The sequence below is a fragment of the Trachemys scripta genome, chromosome 1 (assembly GCF_013100865.1).
Source record: "Trachemys scripta elegans isolate TJP31775 chromosome 1, CAS_Tse_1.0, whole genome shotgun sequence".
Classification (NCBI taxonomy): domain Eukaryota; kingdom Metazoa; phylum Chordata; order Testudines; family Emydidae; genus Trachemys; species Trachemys scripta.
In genome coordinates, this window is record NC_048298.1 from 302,054,288 (window position 1) to 302,076,729 (window position 22,442).

Here is a 22,442-nt window from a genome sequence, read left to right on the forward strand (position 1 = left end):
ACTTGAAATCAACAATTACGTTTAAAAACAAAAAATGTTGTGGCGAAGTCCTTCACTGATGTGATTTGAAATGTTCTGTTATGAATATTAGGGTTATTTTTCCTATTTAAAATTAACAGATAAAATAACTTGTATAATAAATCTAGAAGAATGAGGAAACAGCAGAAGAAAGTATTGAAAGCTCTGGTTCTGTTTTATTTTTAATGAGTTCTTTAATTTTATTTTCAGCTACTTTAAATATTTCTGTGCTTTGGATCCGACATACCATAGTAAATGCTTCCTCATTGCCAACTCTGGACAATTCCACCTTTTTTACACACTCACTCACTCACTCCAGCAGGTAGACATGGTTTACAGGCCCAAAAGTATTTATACCAGCCCACCAAAGTTTCTGTAGCGCTGGTGGGTGTTGAGTTACAGAATTTTAAAGTGAAGGTGTCATCTGATTTAACCTTTATAGTTCCAAAAATTTTGTTGCTCTTCAGTGTCAGACATGTAAAACTTAAGGCCAAGGGTTTCAAAACTTGAATGTGTAAAGTTAAGCACTCATTTCTGGAAATCTTGGCATTAGCTTCAGAGCTCTTTAATTCACATGTTAGTGAATATTTGTACCTCCTCAATGTTTCCCTCTTCCAGAGACATCTGAGAGTCTGAGTCTCATGTTAAAAGCAACAGAGGGTCTGTATTGGGAGCATAAGCTTTTGTGGGTAAGAACCTCACTTCTTCAGATGCAATACTTCTGTTAGTCTTAAAGGTGCCACAGGACCTTCTGTTGCTTTTTACAGATTCAGACTAACACGGCTACCCCTCTGATACTTGAGTCTCATGTTGTTGTTAGCGTAAACAGTTTGTTTCCATGTTGAAGAAGAGCTACAATGGTCCAATTGAAAAAATGTTGACTTTATGCTTTTTTCCCCTAAGTCTAATATTTTCCTCCACTTAATTGTGCTGTGGTCATTCTGAATGTGGAAACAGGGAATTGCTCAAGATCGCAGCAGTAGCATGAAACTCCAAGGTGCTCTCATTTTCCTAGGAGAGGAAGAAAATTTGTGTTGTGTATTACCAAAGTTATTAAAGTCAATTTATTCAGACTTACCATCTCTCTTCTCCTCCCATTCCTACTATTTTAGCAGCCAATATTCTAGAATTCCTAAGAGTTAGATTAATATTTTCAAAGCATTAGCTGAAATTCCAAGCCTTCAGACCACTTCCAGCACTGAGTCTAGCTCTAATAGTTTTCAGATAGAAGTCAATAAAATCAGATCAGATTTGAGGTGGAGTTGCTTAAAAAAAAGGTATGATAATAGGAATGATAGACTTAATTTAATATTCTGCATCTTGCGCACTTTTGAATTATTTGATTGTAGCTCAGACGTTGGTATTTCAGCCCAGCAGTGCTAATTTCTCTCTGTTTTTTATGGTACACGAGGTGCATGACTTAATATAGATGGTCTTGAACTGGCATCCAAGACAGCATCTGTCTCTGCTTCCTTGTGTACTTATATGGTGTCTCGTTTACATTTCTGTTCCTGAGCTCTAGGACTGCAAAATGAAGCTGATAAACTGTGAAATGGACATCCTATAATTCAGATACACTTATATGTTGCCCTAAAGTATACTAATATAAAGTATGCTGAAATATATGAAAAAAAAAATTTCTTCACACTCTAAATATGAATTAGAATTGTCCAGTAGTCAAAAATGGCGTAATGTTGATGTGGATTAGCTTTGTAGGCTCAGCTGATAAAGTGTTTATTTAGGAGAGAATTGAATGGAGAGAGGGAAGGAGTACAGTGGGATAAGTAGATAATTCCAGGTATAGACTATTAGAGGTTTGTAACAGGGTCTCTGAACTTGGCAAGGATTTTATTGATACATCTAGAAACAAGTAAACAGATATGAATATTGTTTTACTTCTTGTTTTCCAGGTCAATAACTTTGACATCAGCAACGTGTCCCATAACCGTGCTCGAGCTGTTCTTTCCCAGCCCTGCATGGTGCTGCATCTCACGGTGCTCCGAGAGAGACGATTTGGAAGCCGGACACACAACCATGCTGACAGCACTTCGCTGCGAGAAGATGGCTTTCAGGTGACGCTGCATAAACGAGACTCCAGTGAACAGCTTGGCATTAAATTAGTGCGCAGAACAGATGAGCCAGGAGTTTTTATCCTCGACCTTTTGGAAGGGGGATTGGCTGCTCAAGATGGCAGACTTTGCAGCAATGACCGGGTACTCGCAATCAATGGACATGACCTGAAACATGGGACACCGGAACTTGCTGCTCAGATTATCCAGGTAAACTCTAATGGGGTACTTTATTCAGTCTGAAACTTTAAAATTTATTATGTCAGGACACTTATTGTACATATCGCCAAATTTCACCCCAAAATGGCATAGTACAGTACAGAACAACTTGTGTATTGTGCCTAAACTGTATAGTGGTTTTGGCAGATGTTACTCATTACTAGTAGCTGAAAGCCTGTGCTGTCGCTCAGGTAATTTTATAAAGATGTGTGTGTTTAAAAACAAACAAACAAAACAGTTGAGAACTTAAAAATTGGATGGAAACAGACTGTGAATCCCAGTGATGATTGAACCTAGTGATATTCCAATCAAAAAGATTTCCCAGCCATGATTTTAGCTAATTTCATTTCCTTCCCACTGACTCAACAGACTTTCTAGGCTTCAGGGTGATATTTGGGGTTATTGTATGGGGGGTGATGTGACGGATTCCCCCCAGAGTGGCACCTAGAACTGGGGTACCACTGAGCCCGCCTGATCCACCAGCCTGGGCTCCCTCTTGCACTGTGGTGCTGTGATAAGTTGCCAAGCTCTCCAAGCTTGCTCTTTCACCAGCATACACAGAGGTAGGGACACACTCAGCTGCAGCTTCACATAGATGCTGAGATCAGCTCTGCATGGGAAGGCTCAGCTAAGGCACCTCCCAGTTGCTAAGGCACACACCCCCTCTGGAGTGTAAATCCAAAATTATACCATCTTGCACTGCACAGGGAACTGTACAGCGTAAGCTCATAAAAGTCTCCCCTCCCTCAATGTGGAGAGAGAGATGGAACAACTTTCTGCCCCAAGTTATAATTTTTACACACCAGTTTTAGACAAAACAGAAACAAGTTTATTAACTACAAAAGATAGATTTTAAGTGATTATAAGAGAGAGCAAACAGATCAAAGCAGATTACCTTAGTAAATAAACAAAACCACAAACTGAGCTTAACACACTAGATAGGTAGAATATGAATTAGCAAATTCTCACCCTGAATGATAAAGAGGCTGGCAGATTCTTAAGGCACAAGGTGCCTTGGATTTCCCAGGTTTTCATACACAGGCTAAAAATCCCTCTAGCCTGGGACCATCACTTCCCACAGTTCAGTCCTTGCCCCTCAGGTGTTTCCAGGTGTGTTGTTGTAGGGAGAGTGAGGTCCCACCATGATGTCATTGTCCCCCTTTTATATCTTCTTCCCACTTGCTGGAGAGCTCTTTTGCTGTGATGTGGGTCAAACAGTTCCCATTGCTATCTCTGAGAGGTTTCTATTGTACACAGTTCCTGGGGTAATCCTTGTGCTTGTGTGCATTTCCTCAATAAGCCATTAACTGTTTGTCCTTTTTACTGTTGTACCTGAAAGGCTGCTTTTGGGTGTTTTTCAACCTTACAACATGTTTCACATGCCTCACATACATAGCCAAACTTCATAACTTCACATAGGACGGTAGCACATACAATCCAATGAGATATTAATGTCTAGCAGAACTAGATTTTTAGAATGATACCTCACAAGGCAGACTTTGCACAAAACATATCCTAATTATATGACAGTGGTGAATATTGGGGTGCCAGGTGTCACAGGTGGTTGCATTGATTTGTGTGTGGGTTGTGTTGGGCTGGGAGAGTTGTGTGGGTGGCAAATGAGGTGTGTGTGCTGCATTGAGGGGTAGTGGTGGTGATTTGCATGCTGGTCGTGTTGTTGTGCAGAGGGGTGGTTTTGTTGATTTGTTGCGGGTTATGTTTGGAGATTTGTGTTGGTTTGTGCAGGTAGTAGTTGGGTGCGCAGGTGTGGCAGCTGGGCCAAGTATCTGTGCAGTCTCCCTCATACTGCCAATGAAATTGTTGCATGCAAATTACCTGTAGAGTAATGATGGTGACTAGTTGTGTTACCTCTGTTATTGCAATGGTCTGGGACTCTTGGCATGGCATAAATACATGCCTTTCTGGTGTAATTTGTGAAGTCAAAATGGCTGAGAACTTAAAAATTGGATGGTAACAGAATGCAAAACCCAGTGAAGATACAACCTGCTGATATTCTGTACAAAAGGAGCTCCAACCATGCTTGTAGCTGATTCTATTACTTCACACTGACTTTACAGCCATTTTCGACTTCAGAATAACACAGAGCAACATTCCTGGAATCTTTTATAGAGTTGTCACATTCCAGGGTGCAATCCAGACTGGTAAGAGGTTGTGTCACTGCCTGCCCCCTAACACTGGGTGCCTCACAGTGCTTTACTGATATAGCTCCCAAACTGGGCCACTCACAAACAGGCGAACAGCATGCAGGCAACACCCTGAGTGTCTGTGTTTAACTACAGTTCTGACCCCAGCAGCCTGTCAGCAACACTCCAGTCACATTCTGGCTTCCACCAGCCTTGGTTACTCCTTGCAGGGTGGCCCCAACACATTCCCAATCCCAGATTTTCCCCCAAAAGATGTGTTCTGCACTGTCCAGCCCTCTCTTGGGCAGTTCAGATATTAGAGGCCTCTGTAAAGGGTCAATATGCAACAGTTTGCTGCTTGAACTGGAGTTACCTAAACAGCTCAGTTTAAACACAACACTGGATTAGCTTTGATTAAAAAAAATAAAATAAATGTATTTAACTACAAAGAGAGAGATTGTAAGTGAGTACAAGTAAAAGACATTAAAATCAGAAATGGTTACAAGGGAAATAAAGATAAAATGCTTTCTAGTAGCTAAACTTAACAAGCTAGACTTGGTTCAAAGTAAAATTCTTACCACAGGTTTCCAGCAACATTGCTGACCAAATTCACAGGTAGGATTCTCCCTTATGTCAAAGGGCTGGCTCCTTAGTCGACTTAAGTGAGCGAAAGAGATCGAGAGCTGCCTTGGCATGTTTTTGCCCCTCACTTTTATAGTCCAGTCACCCTTTGAAGTGGATTCTTCTGAGGATTACCCCTCAAAGCAAAGTTTACTCAAACAGTAAAGAAGGTGATGTGGAGGCTGGTGGTGAAGGTGTCTCCATGCTCTTTCTTCCCCATGCGTGCTGAAATGCAGATTTGCCTTATCTCCTGCCATTTCCCCATCATGCTGTTTCAAGGAGCCTGTTTACTTCTTAAATGTAAATTGAGGTAAACATGCATTCCTTTGCCTAGGATAGACCCATTTAACACCTTTTGCCTAGTCAGGCCCGTGTGAGTTTGAACATATGCTAACATCATAATACAGGGGGAATTCATAACTTCACATATAATGTTGCTACATGTATTTCATCATGATGATATTGATCAGCAAGTTATTAGTTTTCAAATGATACCTCACAAGGCATATTTTGTACGATTGTTATTACAATGGTGTGTAGGTGTGAATACAGTGGGTGTTTTCAGTCACAATAGTGCAAAATGCACTGCAGACACCCACCCCCTCAGACGAAACCTAGAAATTGAACCGATGTGGCCAGAAGTGAAAAGTGTGTTGGCTTCCTCCAGTGTGTGCCATAGCTTACTGAAAGTTATAAGACTATTCATATGTATAAGGTGATCTCAGTGTAGTCTGGAGTCTAATAGAAGAAATCAAGGAAGATCATGATACTGTGTACTTATCACTCTCTCTATCGCTAGATGTCAAAAAGCTTTATGAAAGTAGGTCGCATTGTGCCTCAGTTTCCCTATCTGTAAAATGGGGATTAAAAAGGAAGTAACTTGCCCAAGGGTCACATAACCAATCAATGGCAAAGCTGGAGGTGGGGGCGGGGGTCTGATTCTAAGCCATGTCCTCATCCAGTAAACCACCTTACCTAAACACTAGGACTATGTAGAATACTGTTGTTTACTATTTGATTAACTCCATACTCCAACAACAGTTGGAGACTTGTGATACTGGTGGGGGTTATTTGCTTGTATAATTTAAATTTCATCTTAAATATCTCTTGTAATTAGGAGGAAATTCTAATAATCTTGTGTTATTTTTTTGTCCGTTTTTCAATTTATTGAGATTTTTGAAGAGGTCAGATTTCTATTTGGAGATCTTGGTGTTGGGATTTTGGAATATTAGGGTAACCATTGAGCTTTTGCATAGTCCCCAAAACTACACAGTTTGGTGGTCTGATTATATATTCTCTCCAACTTCTTCAACAAATTTTCTGAATCTGCTTACAAAGTTAGTTATTCTAGGTAAATAATTTGTTTTTAAATATCTATTAAGATTTGAAACATTGAGTAGTTTTGAAAACTATAAAATCATCATCTGTCAGTGTACTCAGTCCATTTTCTTGTTGTTATTTCCTTGTGTTACCAAAGTGCCTGAAACTGAACTGAAACTGGGGGCTTCGTTGTATGTACACATAGAGACAGACCCTGTCACAGAGTTTACAGTCTGAACAGACAAGAGAAAGGGAGAGAAAAGAAAGTATTAATATCTCCATTTTATAGATGGGGAACTGAGGCAGGAAAAAATAAATCACTTGCCCAGCATCACACAGGAAGTCTGAAGCAGTGCCAGGGATTGAACCCAGATCTCTCAAATGCCAGCTCAGTACCTTAGCCACAAGACCATTCCTCATCTCTTAATTAATAACAATACAGTGAGAACTTTATTATTATTTTCATTTTGCACATCTCTCCCTCAGGCTAGTGGGGAAAGGGTGAATTTAACAATCTCCAGACCAGTGAAATCGCAGACAGTCGCTATTCTCCGAGAAGCAGGGACTCATAACAGCAGCCAGCACCAGGCGCAGCAGCTGTTCCACAGCAGACACAGTTCGCATAAGGTTAGTGTTTCTCTTTCTCCACTTGAAAAGAAAATGTAATAGCATTTGATGGTATTCAGATTTGCTGGTTACAGCGACACATACAAGTCTGGTGAATGAGATAAAACTGTAGCTCTGGAATCGTGTGTGGGACAGTGGGCAACATGTTACCACCATGAGGAAGGATTGCCATTCAGGAGCATCCTTTGGACTTCTGCTGTGCAAGCCATTGAACTGCAAGACCCCAGGAGCTGGAGCATATCCACCAGCCATATAATATTCCTGGGACCATTCTGCGGCAAAAAATTAAAAATTCTGCAAATTTTATTTGTCAAAATAACACTACATAATCATGCCATTTTCAATTAGTTTTGGTAATTTATTTCAAAATACCTGTCAGCAGGCATGTCTGTAACAATACAGACACACAAAAATTCCCCTGGGAGTAGAGAGAAAAAGAAACCCCTACGACAACCCAGTTCCTGTTTCTCTGCCCCCTTGCGCCCCCCAGAGCCCAGCTGGGGGGCCAGACCCCCACAAAGCCCTCCGCCCCAGAGCTCAGCCAGGGGGCCAGACACCCACAACCCCCCCCCCCCGAGCCTAGCCATGGGGGCTCCCCCCCCCCATACACCCCTCCCCCGTGCCCCCCCCCCCTAGCTCCCCACGGAGCCCCCCTGACCCCCCGCACCCTAACCCCACCCCCCTACGCCAGCCTAATGCCCCCGCACGACACGCACACAGAGCCGTCCCTAGGGTTCGGCTATTCGGGGTGGCAGCTGCGGGGCCCCCAAAAGTGCAGGGCCCAGGGTGGCTGCCCCGATTTGCCATACCCTAGGGACGGCTCTGGCTGCAGGCTCTCTGTACCTTTGAAAATCAGGCTGCTCTCATTAGCTACCTAAATATAGATTAGGAGCCTACTAAGCATCAATTTTGAGTTTTTTTAAATAAAGTATCTTTTGTTGTATTCTTGCAGATTCTTTCCCAGTGTATTGCATGCCAAGAAAAGCACATTACTGTGAAAAAAGAACCACACGAATCCCTTGGAATGACAGTGGCAGGAGGTAGAGGCAGCAAAAGTGGTGAACTGCCAATTTTTGTTACTAGCGTGCAACCTCATGGCTGTCTTGCAAGAGATGGCAGGATCAAACGAGGTAGGATTTGACTCAAATGGCAGCATGTGCATCTTTCAATTATTCTGTTCATGCATTTGTTTTGTAAGGTATCAAAGTTTCTCAACAGATTTAGGGTAGCAATGATAAATGCTTCTCTCAAATATTCCACTTATGGAAATTCAGTGTACAATCCCACACTTTCCCCTGGCTTGGGAAATGGTTGTGTAAAGTTGACTGTAATCCCCCTATGAGTTAAGAATCTTGTCTAGTGTTTTTCACTTCAGTACCCACATCCTATTTTTGGTTTTGGGTTGGGCGCTGTAGCTGTCTGAGAAACCACTTCTCTCCTTGTGTAATATCTTCAGTACCCCAGCTAAACTGATCTGTTCTGATCACAGGCACCTTGTTTAACTGTGCTAATAGCAGGGCATTTTCAGCAAGTGACCGTCCTTTCTGTAATTCACTTTCCCCATCCTTTGTCAGACCTAGAGTGAGCTTGCTGATCTTCGGGACGGGGCATCTTTTATCCCCGGCTTTTGAGAAAGGAATCGGGTAGGGTATTGGGGAGTGGGAGCAGGTGTGGGGTGGATGACGTTGGTAATCCTGCTGGGATAATGCTTAAGGTACAGCCTGACATTTTCCTGATTTATTTTTTGTAAAATGTTGTACATGCGCCTAAATCACATAAATACGTAATGCAACCCCATGCAATACTGCACTGACTTAGAAATCCTATGGGCCCATTCTGACATAAGGGCAAAGTCTGAACAATAACTGAAGTGTGCAAATTTAAAATGAGGTAATGGAGGATATTTTTCATGACAGTGTAAGGTAGGAACATTAAATGCAATATACAAATGTGCACAGTATCTTTTTCTAAACATTATTTAAAAATCCATTTGTCAAAGCAACACTTGTGATTTTCTTCCTTATGTGATGTTAAAGCTGCAACTGCAAAAGGAATTAGCCTTCCCTGCTATGCAAGTTTCTGGAAAGTGATTGAGTCTCATATCTTGTGTAACTGAATCCTGGATTTTGCTGATTTGTTCTGCAGTGCAGCAGCAATACTGTAACCACTCAGTCAATAAGAGACTCTCTCCTTTTAAAATATTCTCAAGGAAAATTGTTTTCAGCAATCTTGGTATTTTTGACTCTTTCCAGTTTATTATAATCTTTTTACAGATGCTCTTGCTTCCTCAGAGCTGATTTTTCCTTATTAATCTTTCCTGTGACCCCTGTTTTGTCTTTCCCAATTGGCAAAGCACAGACATGCAGTAGGATTGAAGTGTGCATGTGGGGAAGGAAGTGGGAGTACTCTTTTCATGCCCCACTTGCTGTGTTACCTTCTGCAAGACTTCCCCTCTCCCTCGTGGGTACATTACACCTTTTGCCGTTCCTTTTCCGCCTTCCCCTTAAACCCTGAGGGACCACTATGAGGAATGGAATACATTAAGAAATGGAACACAAAGCTGGAAAAGTCACACAAAAAATCCCTAATGGTGAGACTAGTTTCCAGAGGGAGTGGTGAAAGCTCCAGTGTTCAAGTCATTTAAATGAGGACTGAACAGAGCACTGGAGGATATACCATAGAGGTCAGCTCTATTCTGAAGCAGGAGCGGTGCCTGACCTAATAGATCATTTCCACCTCTGATTTGCATGATAGCAGAGCATGCTAGCCAAGCATAGGGTTACCATATCTCGTAAATAAAAAAAGAGGACCCTCCACGGGCCATGGCCCCGCCCATTTCCCCACCCCTAGCCCCGCCCCAACTCCGCCCCTTCTCCCACCCTAACTCCGCCCCCTCCTCCCTCCCACTCCCAGCCAGGGGGAAAGGGCTGCCCCAGTGCTACCAGCTTCACGGTTTCCCGGGCAGCCCCCANTTGAGCATAGCCACTGCCTCACTATGACTTAGATTGGTCAGGTCAATGCCATTAATATTCAGCAACACATCACCTGTTTAAAAGGCACAAATAAGAGTGTAAGTCATGTGGCCTATTGAATACTTGTTTTCCTGTGCTAATACCTGGCCTGTACTTATAACACATTACTCAGTGTCTGTTCATGTCAATGTGTTATCTCCCTGGTCTTAGACAGTCAGAAACAGTAACTCTCAGAGCTGTGAGCTGCAGTGTATTAACTCTACACCCTCATACGGACAATTTAAACATTATAATGCGTAAACTATTTCACTGCTGCATATCTCAGCAGAAACAGAAACACTATGCTTGGCTAGGGTTACCATACGTCCTCTTTTTCCCGGACATGTTCCGCTGTTTGGCAGTTCCCCCCGGACGGGGGTTTGAGTGCCGAAAAGCTGGACATGTCCGGGAAAAAGAGGACGTATGGTAACCCTAGCCAAGCATAGTGTTTCTGTTTCTGCTGAGATATGCAGCAGTGAAATAGTTTACGCATTATAATGTTTAAATTGTCCGTATGAGGGTGTAGAGTTAATACACTGCAGCTCACAGCTCTGAGAGTTACTGTTTCTGACTGTCTAAGACCAGGGAGATAACACATTGACATGAACAGACACTGAGTAATGTGTTATAAGTACAGGCCAGGTATTAGCACAGGAAAACAAGTATTCAATAGGCCACATGACTTACACTCTTATTTGTGCCTTTTAAACAGGTGATGTGTTGCTGAATATTAATGGCATTGACCTGACCAATCTAAGTCATAGTGAGGCAGTGGCTATGCTCAAAGCCAGTGCTACCTCTTCAGTGGTGGCACTCAAAACATTGGAGGTTCAGATTGTTGAAGAACAAACCCAGACTAATGAGGAACAACCAAGCACAATCAGCGAAAATGAATATGATGCTAGCTGGTCGCCCTCGTGGATCATGTGGCTGGGGCTTCCCAGGTACTAGTTAATGAATGATCTGTTTAAACTCATGTTTACACTGCTGTTATAATATTAACTTTTGCATTTGGCTGTGTCATTCTCCTGACATTTTTCAGTTTGCTATAAAATATTTGTGTGACGTACATAGGGCTGAAGCAATATGTTGAAGGGTTTCTTTCTTATACATGCGTTCAGATACAAGAACAGTTCATTTTTAGTGGGGATTTACTTTATGCTGCTGCAGCAGTTTTAATTAATATAATGTTAAAACTGATTTAAACTCTAAAGCAGAGAACAGCTCAGTTACAGTACCTGCTTCACCTTATTGCTGCCAATCTATTGCAGCCACATTCAATTTACAATCCACTTACAAGGGATTGTACAGCAAAAGTATCCTGTTAGCCAGCCGGAAGATAGAAAACACTGATTATCCCTTCAGAAACCTTGGGAAAAGTCTAACACTAACCAATTCAATTCCCCCGATGAATGTAAGCTGTCCTTTTGATCCCTAAGTTAAGCCCAAGTTTTAAACAGGAAACCTAGAGCGCTTACCCAAATCACCTTATATTAATATAAAAAACAAAGTTTAGAAAGGCAAATGAATAACTTCATAGAATGAAGGTGTGGCGGGTTGGATCACAGAAACCCCCTTGGGAGCTGCCACTTAATGTACCAAGACTACCCCTGCTCCTGTTTTCTCTGCCAGCTCAGGACTCCAGCACCTGTCTTGCTGAACCAGACACTCCCGTCTGCTCCAACACAGACCCAGGGTCTGAATTACTTGCCCCAAAGCTGCAGGTTTACCTGAAAACAGCTCACAGAAGTGTGCTTGTCTTTAGCACTCAGATGCCCAACTCCCAATGGGGTCTAAACCCAAATAAATCCGTTTTACCCTGCATAAAGCTTATGCAGGGAAAATTCATAAATTGTTCGCCCTCTATAACATTGATAGAGAGATATGCATAGTTGTTTGATCCCCCCAGGTATTAATACATACTCAGAGTTAATAAGTAAAAAGTGATTTTATTAAATACAGAAAGTAGGAGTTAAGTGATTCCAAGTAGTACAGACAGAACAAAGTAAGTCACCAAGCAAAATAAAATAAAATGTGCAAATCTATGTCTAATCAAACTAAATACAGGTAAGATCCTCACCAGTTCCAGAATGCTCCCTTTTACAGGCTAATCTCTTTTTAGCCTGGGTCCAGCAATCACTCACACCCTCTGTAGTTACTGTCCTTTGTTCCAGTTTCCTTCAAGTATCCTGGGGGGGATGGGGGGTGGGTGGAGAGGCTCCTTCTTTAGCCAGCTGAAGACAAAATGGAGGGGTCTCCCAGGGGTTTAAATAGACTTTCTCTTGTGGGTGGAGACCCCCTCCTCACCCTGTGTAGAATCCAGTCACAAAATGGAGATTCGGAATCACATGGGCAAGTCACATGCCCATGCATGACTCAGGACTTGCAGGTAGTAGCCATTACCCACATGCTACCTTGAACGTCCTCAGGTAGACTTCTTATGTGGATTGGAGTCTTCCAAGCTCTTTTGTCTGTTAAGTGCTTCCTGATTGAGCACCTAATTTGCACATTCCTTTCCCAAGAAGTGACCAAATGTTCTAACTAAGGCTACTTAGAAATCTAAGGCTACTTAGCAATTATACAGCCAATGTTCATAACTTTGAACACACAAGTGGTGCCTGCGTACAACTAGGATGAACATAACCAGTAGATCATAACCTTTACCTAGATATGTTACTTGACATGTGTAGCAAAAACCTATTCCAGTTATATCATACCTGCATTTATAAGCACCCCCCCATAAAGCCTTATGGGGTACACGGTCCCAAAAGGATATAACCTTCACTGATAATTGACTTTTATCACACAGGTCTTAGGCACATATGCAGAAAGAAGTTAGAACAGATCAATCTGCAGTCACAAATCTCACACATATAATTCAGAAAACCAGCCACCACTCTATCAAACACAAATACACCCGCAGCAACCCCACTTCCTTTTCCTAACTTTTGGCCTGATTGATATCACCAGATTTAACTTCTCATCCCATTCTTCACACTCTGGTAGCTATATCGACAAACTGTGGGCCTAATTCCGGGAAACACTTACGATCAAGGATTGTGCTTAATACTGTGCATAGTCCTGTTAACTTCAATCACACTGTGCACAATAATAAGGGTTTCCAGAATTACACCCACGGTTTGCGGATGTAACCACAGAGAGCATGTAGAATGTGATGGTAACAGAATGAAATCCTGAAGTCATCATCATAGCAGATTGCTCCAAAACCACAGCCAAGATCATTGTTGTCACTTATCTCGAGTAGTTCCTCTGGAGTAGGGGATGTTGATGGGGCACTGTGGTAGGGTTCAAGCGTTTTGCCTAGGCTCTCCACATTCACATCTGGAGTCGTTCCTCGGCTTCCACTTGGTCATATTGTCATCAGTCTTTGCCACCTCAGCTCTCACTCAAGTTAGAATACACCATTGTTTTCATTTGAGGTCAGTAGCTGGAGGGAGTTGTTCTGAAAGAACCAGGTTCTCCAAGATCATCGACATTTCCCGCCATTTTGTTACTCTGTAGCCTTCCACAATGGTATTTTGGGGTAAGGGACTTAGAGACAAAGCTCTTTCTGGACTTCAGCTTCTTGGGTGGTGGAACGTGTCCATTCAGTGGCTGTCTTGAAACATGCACCTGTTTTTGTGTCTCCTTTTTACTGAAGGCATCCCGCCTCACTGATGGTGATGCAATCCCCGCGAGGCAGTATAGCGACAATGTGGGAGTCGCTCTCAAAGTCCCTCTGATGATCCTACAGGATTGATTTGAGTTCAGTATCAGTTTTGTGTGCATGGCTCGAGCGTGACCATACATGGGGTCATATCAGATGCATTCACATCATGACCCATGTTAATCTCCCATTGCAACTAACCATGGGAGAAACCAAATCTGACAGTCAGCATTGAAACCATAATATAATTCTAAAGTGATTATAACTACACACAGTAACAAGCCACTTCCCTTGGTAAAAAGGGCTTTCAGGATCAGGCCCTCATTGATTTCCTCTAGTTTTTTCTGTACAAGATGTCTGTATGTAACTTCCTGTAAAACAGTCATAATGTCTTGTGAGTTATACAGCTATAGTAAACTGCTTTCAAGACTGATAAATAACTCTGCTTAACAAGAGCTGGCAGTCATTTATTGCTCACATACTACCAACAACCATATTTTGCTGCTAATTATGTCTTATATGCTGCAATGCATGGCACAACATGATTAATGTAGAGAAGCAACAGTTAGGCATACCTCAACATTTTCTGCTTCTCTGGATTTGAATAAAGATTTTCTGTGAAAAGAAAAATATTCTTTAATTCAACACTTTTGCATATGCATTACCACTTTTAAAAGTGTGGTGATGGTCAGGAAAGTGCCTCTCATATGTATATATGTATATGTATGTATGTTAGGGCTATCGATTAATTGTACTTAACTCATGCAATTGACTCAAAAAAAAAATCACAATTTAAAAAATTAATCATGATTAATCTCAGTTTTAGTTGCACTATTAAACAATAGAATACCAATTGAAATTTATTAAATATTTTGGATATTTTTCTACATTTTCAAATATATTGATTTCAACAACACATGATATAAAGCGTACAGTGCTCACTTTATATTTTTTATTGCAAATATTTGTACTGTGAAAATGATAAACAAAAGAAATAGTATTTTTCAGTTCACCTGATACAAATACTGTAGTGCAATCTCTTTATCGTGAAAGTGCAACTTACAAATGTAGATTGTTTTGTTTTTGAGTGCAGTTATATTAAAAAAAATGTAAAACTTTAGAGCCTACAAGTCCACTCACTCCTACTTCTTGTTCAGCCAATTGCTAAGACAAACAAGTTTGTTTTTAAATTTATGGGAGATAATGCTGCCCGCTTCTTATTTACAGTGTCACCTGAAAGCGAGAACAGGCATTCACATGGCACTTTTGTAGCCGGCATTGCAAGGTATTTACGTGCCAGATATGCTAAACATTCGTATGCCCCTTCATGCTTCGGCTACCATTCCAGAGGACATGCTTCCATGCTGATGATGCTTGTTAAAAAAATGTGTTAATTAAATTTGTGACTGAACTCCTTGGGGAGTTTTGTAAGTTTCCTGCTCTGTTTTACACGCATTCTGCCATATATTTCATGTTATAGCAGTCTTGGATGATGACCCAGCACATGTTGTTTGTTTTAAGAACACTGTCGTTGCAGATTTCACAAAATGCAAATAAGGTACCAGTGTGAGATTTCTAAAGGTAGCTACAGCACTCGACCCAAGATTTAAGAATCTGAAGTGCCTTCCAAAATCTGAGAGGGATGAGGTGTGGAGCATGCTTTTAGAAGTCTTAAAAGAACAACATTCAGATGTGGAAACTACAGAACCCGAACCACCAAAAAAGAAAATCAACCTTCTGCTGGTGGCATCTGATTCAGATGATGAAAATGAACTTGCGTCGGTCTGCACTGCTTTGGATTGTTATCGAGCAGAACCCATCATCAGCATGGACACATGTCCTCTGGAATGGTGGTTGAAGCATGAAGGGACATATGAATCTTTAGCACATCTGGCACATAAATATCTTGCGACACCAGCTACAACAGTGCCATGTGAATGCCTGTTCTCACTTTCAGGTGACATTGTAAATAAGAAGCGGGCATCATCATCTCCTGCAAATGTAAACAAATTTGTTTGAGCGATTGGCTGAACAAGAAGTAGGACTGAGTGGACTTGTAGGCTCTAAAGTTTTATATTCTTTTATTTTTGAATGCAGGGTTTGTTTGTTTTTTTACATAATTCTACATTTGTAAGCTCAACTGTCATATAAAGAGATTGCACTACATTACTTCTTATGGGGAAATTGAAAAATACTATTTCTTTTTTTTTTTTTACAGTGCAAATATTTGTAATAAATAAAGGGAGCACTATACACTTTGTTTTCTGTGGTGTAACTGAAATCAATATATTTGAAAATGTAGAAAACATTCAAAAATATTTTAATAAATGATATTCTATTATGATTAATCACAATTACTTTTTTTAATCACGCAATTAATCATGATACATTTTTTTAATCGCTTGACAGCCTTAATATATACATATATATAAATAAATAAAAAATCTGGCACATTTTTACCCAACAGATTTTCTCTTTGTGCATTTTCAGTCATATCTCCTGTTTTATACTACTTGTTTCACTACTGTAGGTATTTCAAAGTCAATACGGCTACTCAAATGCAATCTGAATTATTTGTACTCTGCCTTTTGCATCATCCAAAAAACTGTCATCTGATTGCAAAATTTTAATTACCGGTAGTGATGAATCAGGAAGAGGCAGAAAGAAGACAGATGGATTTTCAGATCCTAAATTCAAGATGGAAAATCCTAAACTGACAGAAAAATAATCTTTCGTTTTGCAAATAAAACACATTGGCTATGGAAACTGGTGGGGTGTGGGGGGGAGGATAAATATAAACCCCCACAACATCATTTTAGAAGTGTCACTTTCTAGATGTAACTGTATTTAAGCAATAATTCCAACAGTACATTCTTTATGTTTAATACTTTTTTACCTCCAGAAGGTTTTTTTTGTAATTTTAAGCACACAGTAGTCAAGATGGTTAAATATTACAAGATGATTCATCCTGGGAACACTGTTAATTACCATCCTTTACCCACCGTTACCCCTTCTCTTTCGTGCTTATTGCAGTGATGCGATAGAGCAAGTGTTGCACAAAACGTGAAAATATTTACATGGCATGTGTTTTTCTCCTCACCCCACAGCGGCCTACATAGCTGCCATGATGTAGTGCTACGGAGGAGCAATTTAGGAAGTTGGGGCTTTAGCATCGTTGGTGGATATGAGGAGAATCACACAAACCAGCCTTTCTTCATTAAAACGATTGTTCTTGGAACTCCAGCATACTTTGACGGAAGGTTAAAGTAAGTATTACCGCATCTTTTTAAATGATATTAGAAGTTGGATGGACAGTGATGATAAGGCATATTGCATGAAGTGATTTGTTACATTACATATAACCCTTGGGCCACTGACTAATATCCAGTGTTTCTTGGGAGCTGGCCAACTCCCTATAGCAGCTTGGCAAGTCTACTAGGTGCAGTGCTGAGAAGTCAGAAGGATTTTTGGCTGGGGGAAGTGGGATCAGTCAGAACTTGTGGGAGCATCTAGTCCCAGTCATTCTTCCTTCCCCCACCTTTCTTTGGAAACACGTTCCACCATCAGGCAGTAGTGCTGATTTGACCCATCTCCCCCATCACCTCTACTGATTCCTTGACTCCTCCATTAGGCCAAGACCCAGCCTGGGGGGAAATATCTTGCCCAGGATTTGGAGCTGGGAAGTGAGCATGTTGTATAATGCTCTCTGCCTACTTTGAGGAGGATTACGAAAGCTAGAGGAGCTTAATTTTATAATAGAGGCGTGGGGAAGCAGGTGGAGAAGAGGCTAGAGCAGTATCTAGTCAAGATCACTGTGAGAGGCAATCAACATGCAGGGTCCAATTTTCAAATATGGCACTTTAATAGGATCCCCAAATATGGCATTTAGGGTGTTTGTTTTGGCTGAATTTAGGGTCCCTCCAGATGCAGGATTTGAAATATTAAAGATTCCCTCATTTGTAAATTGAAAATCATGAAGGTTTGATAATATGAGTACAAGATTGTACCATATTTGTTTTACATACAGGGTAGATCTGAATCATGATGATTACAAATTAAGGAAGGCTTAATCTATTTTCAGAACAGCTTAATGCATGTTTCCAATGACATGGCGGTGACTAGAGGCCATCTTATGACTCAGATCATAGCAATAGCTAAGCTGCTAAGAGTGATACTCTGTGGTTTTGGGAGCTCTGTATGACTCTTGGAGGTTTACTACGCAATAATCTCTGTATTTCTATTTCGTTACAAAGTGGCTTAAGAAGAAAATTCATTTTATAATTTTGCATGCCTTATTCCTAAGAATGGGGTTTCCCTGCTCATATACATTATTCATAGATTATAGGACTGGAAGGGACCTCGAGAGGTCATCGAGTCCAGTCCCCTGCCCGCATGGCAGGACCAAATACTGCCTAGACCATCCCTAATAGACATTTATCTATTATGACTGTATACCAGGATCCTAACAAGTTTTAAAGGCCCTTAAATATCAAATAAAATAACATTCTCAGGCTCTTAAGCATACTGTAATTTTTTGTTTTATGGTCCTATACATTACTATTTTTATTTTAATATACAATTACATTAAAAACAACTATATTAAAAGAGCATTGAGTTCTTGACTTTGTAACCTTAAAAGTTAGGAAATGTTCTCCCCCCTCACTCTGCTCCTCACCACTCTGAGTCAGGCTGCTTCCTCCTACCCTGCCTATATAGGAACAAAAGGAATATTGAGAATAAAAGACAGAATTCTGGTGTCCCCTGCAGTCAGGAGATGCAATTGCAGGGAAATTACTCCTCATCCCCTGCAATGCAGTGCTGGAGCATGCTCAGTAGCCCTGTGGGAATAGAACATATACTGTCAAGTCACAGATAGGAGCAGTGTGGGGATAGAGGCCTGAAACCTAGCCCTGCCGCCCAGGGTTGAAGTCCTTGGGCTTCGGCCCCGGGTGGTGGGGCTCGGGCTTCGGCTTTGGCTTCAGGCCCCAACAACTCTAAGCCAGCCTTGGGGCTGGCTTTTTAATGGGGTCGCAACCCACTTTGGGGGGTCCCAACCCACAGTTTGAGAACCGCTGAGATAAAGCATGCTGAGTGCAGAAAGAATCTAAAGAGAATGTAGCTGGTAAACTCAAACAAGTGTCTATCAAGCATGTACAAACAGATTTGTCAGATGTTTATAACTTGACCAAATTTGAGCAAATTTTCACATGGATGGCAAAAGGTGCTTTCCCTGCCTAATTTTAAATCTTTGCTCCAAAGCATGGGGACAGTATATCTCAATGAAATAGTTTTAGGAATTTTTTTAACATGGGCAAAACAACGTATTTTCCCTTAACCTCATTTTTGGAAATAGTTGAGCCATTTTAGTTGAAACTTTCCTATATGTACACTTTACCAGACTTAACCATTCAAGCTAAAGTTTCCCATGCCAGGTATCTGCCTCAGAGAGAGAGAGAGAGAGAGAGAGAGAGTGTGTGTGTGTGTGTAACTTTACCAGACTTAGCCATTCAAGCTATACACACACCCTGAGAAAGACATCTGGCATAGGAAACTTTATCTTGAATGGTTAAGTTTGGTAAAGTTATAAGCAACTGAAAACAGGGTCTTATGTTGGAAAGTATTGAGCAATCTTAACTATAGGTGTCGCTGCTTTTGCCAGCTACAATAAATGCATATTATATGTGTGTTATAACCCTATAAACATGTTTATGTTTTTATCATATAAACATGTATACTGTAAGTCTGTCTATATATGTTTTTATTATCCCCTACTTAACCCTGGTAAATGATGACTTTTTCTCTCTCCCTCTCCCACTCTTGCATCAATCCTGGTATCTTTCTACAGGCAAACTGTTAAAGCTAGTGTTGGAATTACGCCAGAGTTGAACCCCAGGGGTTCAAGAATTCCCCATACTAATTACAATGGGAGGTCAGACTTCATTTTTTTAATTGAATGCTTTTAGCTCTTGCAGCTGAACTCCAAGTCCAATAGAAACCTGAGGCCCTAACTGTGAAATGCCATCTGTTACTTATTGTTGTGTTAGAGTTGTTGTGCACCATTGTTCATCAGCTGCTTTCCATTTTGTTTCCTTTTTTAGGTGTGGTGACATGATTGTCGCTGTAAATGGACTATCCACAGTGGGCATGAGCCATTCCTCACTAGTTCCTATGCTGAAGGAGCAGAGGAACAAAGTAACTTTGACTGTTGTTTGCTGGCCTGGAAGCCTCATATAGATTTGTAAAACCGCTTTGGTTCAAGCAGATGATTTTCTACGTGGCTGGTATAAAGCCTCCATTTTTTTTTCTACTGATACAGCTGGTAATAAGCAGGGCCAAAAACTGCTACATTCATTTTTTTTAAAGGGGGGGATTCTCAACCTCTTTACTGTACGTATGTTGCCATCTTGAAACAGCCATATCTACCAAATTTGTTGTGCTCATTGTTTAAGAGCTGGCACATGCACGTTAAGATGTTATTGTCATTAAGCCTTCCCAGACAGTAATAGTCTGACAGTCAGCAGAAGAATTCTGTGGTATTTCTAGTTAATATTTTTCCAAATTGAAACGTAAAATGGTAAGCTATGTACTCTCTCCTCCTTGAGAGAAGATTCATGTCAGTAATGCAATTAAAGTTCTACCCGTTGCTGCTGTGAATCAAAATTGGTATAAAAAGGAATACATTTTTCATTTTTTTTGTAAATATTTTCATTTTGTTCCAGTATGTTAAAGCCATTCAAGGATCTGTCTTACTCATAAGAAAGTGTTTGGTCCCATGGTTTTTGTTGCAGGTCATCAGTGTTCACAAAAGAGTAGGACAAAAGCCTGATATTACTGGAATTTTTATAAAGTGCAATAATCGGACTCTTTGCTAGAAAACGATTTAATATATTACAAAGTTTGTATCCTATAATGCAAAGGAATATGGAAGTAATCAGTCAGAATGCTGGCAACAATAAATATGCCTGGGTCATCTTTGATCGAACGGCCTGCTGTATTAGAGTTTACTTTCCAAATGAATGTTTTGCTATGTCAGAAAATTTTGATGAACATTTTTACTAAAACCATTTTTACAGTTTATATTGTGATTGTCAGTAGCTCTTTTTATTCTTATGTAGAAACATTATTGTGACTCAACCTGTAAATCAGAGAGGTATTTAAAAAAAAAAAGAAGAAAGCTGTTTATGACAGTGTACATTACCATTTAAAAGTAAGGAGGCTGGACTCCAAGTGCAAAGGGAGCTGCAAAGTTTTACTTATTCTGTTACTTGCTGACAAATGCCTTCGTATAAAATGTTGAAAAGATCTGTCTTGTATTTGAGAAATCATTTTTCTTTGGCAAACACTTGCCACTCGATTGACAACTATAATATTTTATATCTTTTAATTATGTTTAGCATTTTTAAAGCAAACCTATCACTTGCAGGTTTTGCTTTGTCCATAACGTTTGCAGGATAAGCGTCCTTTTGTAAAAGAACACCAACTAATGTGCTGATCTGGAGCAAAATCTGTACATTGTTAATGTTCTGCATACTTGAAAAAGCATTCCATTTAGAAACCAAGTTCAGAATCTGAACTAATTTATGAATGACCTCTCTGTTGTAATAATGATGGTATTAATTATCAGCGAATGTATTTCATAATCACTGCATATTTCAATTGTGAAGCATGAACTTTATTTTCAGACTTAGCAGCTATACTATTGGGGCATATTATCGCATGTCACTGATTCCAGTAGCTTTGTTTAAAAAATAAAGCTACCATCTCTTGCAAAAAATGTAAAAGCTTTATGAATGAAGTAGTTTTATTCCTCTCTGTGGTGTCTGATGTTTGTTTGCTTTCACACTATCAGGACACAAATCAATCGCCCATGCAGTATATTACTGTATAGAAAATATTTGTTTTTGAAGCAGTCAGAGGCTACATTTCTTTGATATCCCTAGCTGAGATGAGAACAAGTTTCCTCCCATCCAAAAATAGTTTAACTGTATATTTTGTTTTTAATGCAAAGTTTTGCCAACTACGTCTTTGCATAGCATTTACGAAATATAGTGACCGGTGTGTTGGGTTTAAAATATTTCATCTGAAGTGACATCATACTCGAAATCTGAGCAAAAATCAAAGTTTTGCCCTTTTTTTCTTTTGTATCATGAAAGCATGGTTAAGCTTAAGTTGTGCTATAGATTTTGTTCCACTGGGCAATAGCTTTTGATCACAATGTCTTGTGACAGAAACTTGTTCCGAAGGGGCTCCCTCTCTTAAACTAATGTGTTTTTTTTTTGGGGGGGGGGGTTCTCTTATGATCTTGTGGTTAGTTTATCGGGTTTATTCTTCTGTGCCTTCTGTTTAAATTATTTCAAGATTTTTTTTTCGGATGTTACTATCTAATTGTGTGGTATTATTGAAGAATGAATGAAAATAAAAGTCCATTCTACCCATTTTAACAGCTCAATATTGTGTCTTTTTACAAAGAATGTATGTAAATGAATTCATCACCTTCAGTTTAGGGATATATTTCTCTCTCTGGTTAAACACAAGTTAGTTATAGAACTTTACAGAAAAATCTCAGAGCACATTCATAAGAAAATAGGAATATGAGACTCACCAGACTGGAACACCTCAGTTATCTAACTCGCATTCCAGCAGTGGGTAATATCAAAAAGCTTCAGAAGATGATGGAAAACCCACACATTCTAGTACTCTACCACCAGGGTGCTGATCATCAAGAGGACTCTGCCATGAGCCAGGT

General features: G+C 40.3%; 1 protein-coding gene across 4 annotated transcripts in view; it reads left to right on the forward strand.

Moving 5' to 3' along the window:
- Positions 1–22,137, forward strand: part of LNX2 (ligand of numb-protein X 2) — an 80,201-nt gene extending 58,064 nt beyond the window's left edge. For 3 of the 4 annotated variants that reach the window (XM_034758700.1, XM_034758702.1, XM_034758701.1), the window contains 6 exons: positions 1,929–2,297; positions 6,878–7,018; positions 7,971–8,148; positions 10,742–10,973; positions 16,804–16,962; positions 19,795–22,137. In XM_034758700.1, the coding sequence (XP_034614591.1) occupies positions 1,929–2,297; positions 6,878–7,018; positions 7,971–8,148; positions 10,742–10,973; positions 16,804–16,962; positions 19,795–19,930 (1,215 nt within the window). In that variant the 3' untranslated portion in view covers positions 19,931–22,137. Of the gene's footprint in view, positions 1–1,928; positions 2,298–6,877; positions 7,019–7,970; positions 8,149–10,741; positions 10,974–13,690; positions 13,795–16,803; positions 16,963–19,794 lie in introns of those variants that run through there. The other variant, XM_034758703.1, reaches the window with a different exon arrangement.
- The last annotated feature ends 305 nt before the right edge of the window (positions 22,138–22,442 follow it).